Here is a 7003-nt window from a genome sequence, read left to right on the forward strand (position 1 = left end):
TTCCCCCTATATTGCGTCAAAATCCACCGTACCAGCCTGCTCTGAGCAGTGGGCCATCGCCATGAAAGTTGGCATACATTGAAGTGTTTTGTTCATGGAGAAGGTTTTTATGCTATCCATTTTTTTTGTAACTTGCCGCTAGATGGTACTACAGCACCTCAACTTCTAAACCTTCAACTGATTTCCATGAAAATTGGTATACATAGATATTTGAACACAGAGAATATTTTCGCTATATACATTTTTTGTAACTCGCCGCTAGATGGCGCTGAAGCGCATCAACTTCTAAACCATTCAGTCGATCACTTTACTTACACATCTCTGGCCAGCACTGAAAGATTTGCTAACTTTTTTTTTTATAAATCACCTTCATTTGGTCACCTTACCTTATTTTTATGCGAAACCAAGTGAAAAAGTTTCTCAAAGGCCAGATGTTATAACCAGGATTACGTTTAGTGCAAAATGTTTTAAACTAATTTAGTTATTATGCAAAAATTCTTGAAAAACACTTGGCATGGATGACATGCACAAGCTAATAGATTATAGAATGTTGATAATTCCATTACTGTGGTAACCCCGTTGTGAAGCTTTCACTATTTTAAATTGGAAACTCCTTGGTCTCGTGAGCTGCGTAGAGACGGGGTTCCACCGAAGCACTGAGATGATTGCACGGCTGCAGGTGGGCATCGTCGGCCGGACCGGAGCGGGCAAGTCCTCCATCACGCTCGGCCTGTTCCGCATCATCGAGCCGGCCGGCGGCGCGATCCTCATCGACGGCATCGACGTGACGACGCTGGGCCTGCACACGCTGCGGTCCCGGCTCACCATCATCCCGCAGGACCCGGTGCTGTTCTCCGGGACTCTGCGTCGCAACCTGGACCCCTTCGAGGAGCTGCCCGACGCGGAGCTGTGGCAGGCGCTGGGCCACGCTCACCTCGAGGCCTTCGTGAGGTCGCTGCCGGCCGGCCTGGGCCACGAGGTGTCCGAGGGCGGGGAGAACCTCAGGTGCTCGCTCCTGCACCCCTTGCATTTGCGTGACTTCTTACTCTTCACTCTTTCAGGACAATTATCGTGAGGTCATTCCAGCAGTTTGAATACACCTGCTCACATTACATACAGTGGTCAACTATCCTGAATGTATTTTTATAAATATGACTGATAAGAACAAATTTCAATACTTCAATATTTGATGAATTTAAATTAAGTTTACTAATGAAGATATAATAAAAAATAAAGTGAAAAGAAAATTATGAAAAATTTCAGTCCCTAATACGTACAATTCGTGACAATGGATCATCAATAATATGTGTGTGTATTTTACCTTGGCATAGGATGAAGTTTATTTATGCTGTAAATATATGGAAATATGTGGGTTGTCACTGACGTTTCAGCGTCGGGCAACGACAGCTGATATGCCTGGCCCGGGCGCTGCTGAGGAAGACTAAGATCTTGGTGCTGGACGAGGCGACGGCAGCCATCGACTTGGAGACTGACGACCTCATACAGGTACATAATTCCACTGAAGTCGTTTGAAAACCATCAGGTTGTCACCATATGTACTGAACGTAAGACAAAGAAAAATTTTCAACTGGTCTTATACCTAAGTAATTCACTATTAAATGCTGGTTTTATGTTTAACACAAAAATATTTTTAATATACGCCATTTTCAGTTTTTAACTGTCTTCAATCATGCCAACTAATCAAAAAATACATAACACTTATTTGAAAACCCTGATGAGCAACTACTGAAACAAAAAATGTTAGGCAATATACAGTTGATTGTGAATTTACTGGTGCAGACTTTAAATGTTCTTTGTGTATGAGCATTACTCCACGCCCTAGATCAATTATTATTATTAACATTTTCACTGCCCTCTCTCCATTGTACACTGTCACAAATTATTATTTGTAAATACTGCAAACATTCTCTCTGTATCAACTGTATCAGTTATGTAGTCAAAGATTGTAGAGTGGACGTAATTTTCACCCGTGTCTTATGTATGTGCAGGAAACAATTCGCACAAAGTTCAAGGATTGCACCATTCTCACCATAGCACATCGACTGAACACTATCATGGATTCAAACAGGTATGTACTGTTTATCTTCTGTTTTCTGTGAAAATTGTTGCGTACAACAAGATATTCTGTAATGTAATGTAATGTAATGTAGCATTCTGTAATGTTGAGTTTGAAGAATTCATGAAGCCTATCAGATAGATAAGGGATATTAATACCTAGTTTACCTACCATTGCTTGTTACTTATCTGCTTATTGCAAAATAACTATTTTTGATGCAAAAATAATTACTCATTCAATAAAAACAAAAATATCAAATTATCTCCAACAAAAGCAAACAAATATCAAAATTTGTGACATGTACTAATGGCTATTGATTCCCTTAAAATTATTTGGTTTTCTTGGCCATTGTCTATGATATAGGTAACACTTCTTCTGAAATGGACATTTTCCTGGTCTTTCTTGGGCAGACAGGTGTTGAATTAAAAATCTGAATGTACGTAATTTATTTTGTTTTCTTGCTGACTATAATTAATTTTTTATGAACCATGAATTTTACTATTTTTATTAGTTAATAAATTTAAAAAGTTGTGAACAACTACCAGTATAGATTAGGCAGAGTGATGTGACTTATCAATGGCAGTAATAATATTGTGTATGGACTCTGGAGTCAGTATGCGAAGGCACTGGTTGCAACAGGATTTTGAATTTTACCAAGGGGGGGATAAAGTTATGCATTCCCTGAATTGCTTTGTAGAATAGATAGGTTTACTTCATTCTTGCTATTGTGTGTGATGGATTCTCCCAATTTTAATTTTATCTGTATATTTTGTACAGCAATTTTTTTTAAAAATTTCTTAGGTCTTTAAAAACGCTACTATTACAGTATAGGCCTTAATAAATAAAACCTTAGTTTTGGTACTTTTTAGTGATAGTACTTTATGTAAACATCTTGTTGATAGTATGTATTTGAAAATAATACTTTAAAGTGATCAATACTTAAATGTGAAGTACCTAGTAAAAATTCTTCTCTATAATGAAAACCTACTTTTTAATTATTATTACGATTTGGGGATGTAGAGTTTGAAAGATAGTCCAATTTTTTTGGTTGGTCTGTTTTATTACTAGTACTATTTATACAAGTGTCTTGTTTCACTTCTTTGCTATATCTCTGTCCAAAATCTGTTTGAAAAATGAAACTTACATAATTACGTCACTGGTGCCTGTTTCAGTAGTAACTCACAGTCTTTATTGTCCTTGTCCATGCACCACTGTTCCAAAACACTCTTTCACCATCAGCCAATGGCGTGCTGCATCACAGACGCTGCCTCGGATCTTCCTCTCTTCTGCCACAAAGCCTCCCTTGCCAACCGACCAGTTGGTTGTCACCTCGAGACCACAGTTGTGGCATCGAAACAACTGGTCGGCTGATACAGTTACATAGTCTTCTGCAGGGCCGTCAGTGGAAACTAAGGGCCTCGGAGCAAATAATTTTGTGTGGCCCCCGCCCCGGTACTTAAAGTGTACAATTTTTTAAACTGTGGACATAACATTGGTCCTGATTGTAAATGTGTGTATGCGTACTGCCTTACTTGTAGTTGTAATGTTTTCAGTGAATTCTATTGGCAGTAGACTTGTAATTTCGACCTTCATTCAGGGTGGTAGACTCATGCATTAAAAAAATCTTGAAACTCAACTGGACCCCAACTTGTGGTTAGGCCCCAGGAATATAATATAACTAAGGAACTATCTCATAGATTTTTGATTGTGCTGACACCTAGAACCTGCCAGAGAAAACATCCGTCCTTTACCTGAAACTTAGAAGCTGCCAGAGAAAGCATCCATCCTTTACCTGACACCTAGAAACTTCCAGGAAAGCATCCAGTGTCACGCTGTCTAAACTATGAAAGGAAATAAATCCAGAGATGCAAGGGCGAGGCACGGTGATGCCATGCAAAGGCCGTGACTCCAAGGACATTGAGAGAAAACAAGGGCCCGGGGAAAAAATAATTTAGTTAAGCCTTTCTCCATTACTTAATGTACAATTTTTCAAATCCCAAAATTAAAAAAATATTTCAAAATCTTAATGTTTCCATGGCCAAAACTGTATATGTGAACTACAAACATATCATTATTTGTCTATTAGCAATAAATGTGTAATTTTGCAGTGCTATCATGATAAACTCGTGCATTGAAAATTTCTCTAAACTCATCCGGGCCCCCTTGCTGCCCAGGCCCCAGGGGTTTTACCCCCTTTCAGCAGCCCTACAGTGGCCGTGCGAGGCAGCTGAGGTGTCGAGGCAGGAGTTGTCGCTAAAGTCACGCTATCTCAAGGACAACCAGTGCCGAGTGCTGCATGCTTGATGCCATCTCTGGCCCTCCTTCTCACTTATTATTATTATTCCAATTAATACTTGTGACTCTAAAAAAGTTGCTGATCAAATTTATTTTGTTTGCAGGTATACAAAATTAAAAAAATAAATTGGTTGTCTGTAAAGTCGGTTTACGGACGATAGTTATAACATGACAACGTCATAACAAAACATTAATGAAATGATTGCATACTTTTATGAATAAAATTGAATAATTTTTATTGAATTATCACTATTTTGTATGGATACAAAGAAGTGAAATGAATTCTACAATTTAATTAATAAATTTACTTTTATTTGCACTCATTAATTCAAATATGTTTATTAATTTAATGAAGAGATTATTTTAACTATAACGTTTATACATGTTTGCTATTTAACTTCTTCCAATCTGTGTTATTCTATTAAGGATAGGATGATGATAGGAAAAGTAGGAAACGAATGGGAGTGTTTCAAGTTTAATGTGCCTCGAAAAAGTCAAATTGATGGTTCTGGTAAAATGAGTGTAATGGGACAATGAGTCATCCTTTTTTGTGCGTGCAGCCGGCGTTCATCGATTTATTAGACGTTGTCACATCAAAAAAAATACTGTTCAAGTAGTGCTTATAAAAGAATTTATTTGTTGAGTACCTTGTCTACATTATTAGGTTTTACTTCAAATATTAAAAGAATGCACTGTGAATTGTTCTTGCACTGCATATTATGCTCATTACTATGATGTCTGTTCGCAGAGTGATAGTGTTGGACAAGGGTCGCGTGGTGGAGTTCGACACAGTGAGCAACCTCCTAGAAGACAAGGCGTCGGTGTTCTATGGAATGGCGATGGATGCGGGACTCGTGTGATCTTAGACTGTCTTCACTCCTCCGACTGACTCGACTGTCTTCAACTTACGCACATTGTGGACTGTGTCGGTGAACTGAAGTGGAAAGGAACTATGTTCACGGCTGTATATTGTTTACTTAGTGTTTTTTCTGAATACCTTCTGCTCAATGCCTGAAAGGTTGTTTGGGGGCTGATTCCAAATGATTCAGCCTGATTATCCGTGGCCTACCAGGATGTGAACCTAGAATTTCTGAGTCAATGCCTTAGTGAGCTTCGCCACAAAGAGTGGCTGCACTGCTTTTTTACAATTTTATTTATACTATTTTAGGTACCTGTTATTTGATTAGCTATACGTACTTGGGTGTATTATTTTGCAGAGAATGTGGCAGGGATAGTATGCCTGTAGAATTTTTCGGTTTGGGGAAGCAAAAAAAAAAAGCATTCTCATTATAATATCATAGCATAATAAATAATGAATTTTTAACACGCCTGGAACTTATGGGTAAAGTGAGATTAAAGGGTAAAGTGTGAGTAAAGGATAAAGTGTTAGTTATAGTTTCCTCATGACTGAAACCTTTTAAATTCCATGAGAAAGTCGGAGAAAAGAAGCTGTACCACAGAATATAAGGCTGCATACTTCTAAAGATGTATGTTTTATAAAAGAAAATGAAATGTACTGCAGTATTTTAGCTATCAGAATTTGCTACTGTGTATCAGTTTGTGTTACGTTTACAAATAAATGTGAGAGTTTAATAATGTATGGGTGTCTCATTTCAAAAAAATTCCTTTATCTGTTATTGAAAATGGTTACCTTTTGGTTGTCATATAGTAAGACACATCAGGCTCAGGAAAGGGCATGGGAGGACAACCAATTAAAAACAAAGTAAATGGCAGTCTAAGAATTCCTCCAGGAATGGTGATCCTTGTGAAGGAAGACAACGAATGTGCCTCCTCTTGAGTTTTGACTAGCATTTGTCCAGGATACATTTCCTGGAACCGATGGTGTGGTCAGGGTGTTCAGTGTAAAAACTTGAAGTGACCTGTTAGGAAATGTGGATTTACCTATAGATTATTTTGTGTGTTTATTCTCCACAAATGGTGTGTGTACTTAGCATTTTAAATTTGTGGTGAGTTCAATAGTTTTTAGACCATTGGGTCCACAACTGTTGAGATAACCTCTGAATATGTTGCCACCTGGACCATGATAAGGTCTGTGTCTAAATGGGACGGAAATAACACGCTAGAACTTCTTATGAACATTTAAATGATTTGAAGGGGTGGAGAATATTTGGAAATGTGTATATATAATGATTATGGACAGACTGTACCTGCAGACGAGGGTCATGCCAGAGGGGGGAGTGAAACTGATTGAGAAGGGTAACACCAGAGGGGCGGTGGTCATACTAGGATGAGAGAGCTCGCCAGACCACAGGGTTGTTGGATACTTTTCGTGTGACATTGCATTAAGAGGTGTGGTAGTAAAGCTTATAGTAAACAATGTTCTTTCATGTATCAGCCCTAAATTAAGGTAATCTAACAACAATGGAAAACACTAGAAGATAACAGACACCAAAAGAAATACCTTTTAATAGAAAACAACAAAAACAAAATAAACATAGCATAAATTAATTGAATGCCATACAATATAAACCAAAAAATCTAACATAAAATAATAGAAAACACTATAAAACAAAGACACCAATATTGTGCATTACAAAAGAAACCAACAGAAAACATTAGAACACAACAGACCACAAAAGAGTGATTTACAATAGAAACCAACATAAACAA

At 37.8% G+C, this 7003-nt stretch overlaps 1 protein-coding gene across 1 annotated transcript in view; it reads left to right on the top strand.

The window, feature by feature from the left end:
- The window catches only part of LOC134534832 (ATP-binding cassette sub-family C member 3-like), a 114234-nt gene extending 108264 nt beyond the window's left edge, over positions 1-5970 (top strand). The window contains exons 27-30 of the mRNA XM_063373457.1: positions 680-1005; positions 1392-1506; positions 2010-2089; positions 5121-5970. Of these exons, the coding sequence (XP_063229527.1) occupies positions 680-1005; positions 1392-1506; positions 2010-2089; positions 5121-5232 (633 nt within the window). The 3' untranslated portion in view covers positions 5233-5970. The remainder of the gene's footprint in view (positions 1-679; positions 1006-1391; positions 1507-2009; positions 2090-5120) is intronic.
- The last annotated feature ends 1033 nt before the right edge of the window (positions 5971-7003 follow it).

This window comes from Bacillus rossius, chromosome 8, assembly GCF_032445375.1.
Source record: "Bacillus rossius redtenbacheri isolate Brsri chromosome 8, Brsri_v3, whole genome shotgun sequence".
NCBI lineage: Eukaryota > Metazoa > Arthropoda > Insecta > Phasmatodea > Bacillidae > Bacillus > Bacillus rossius.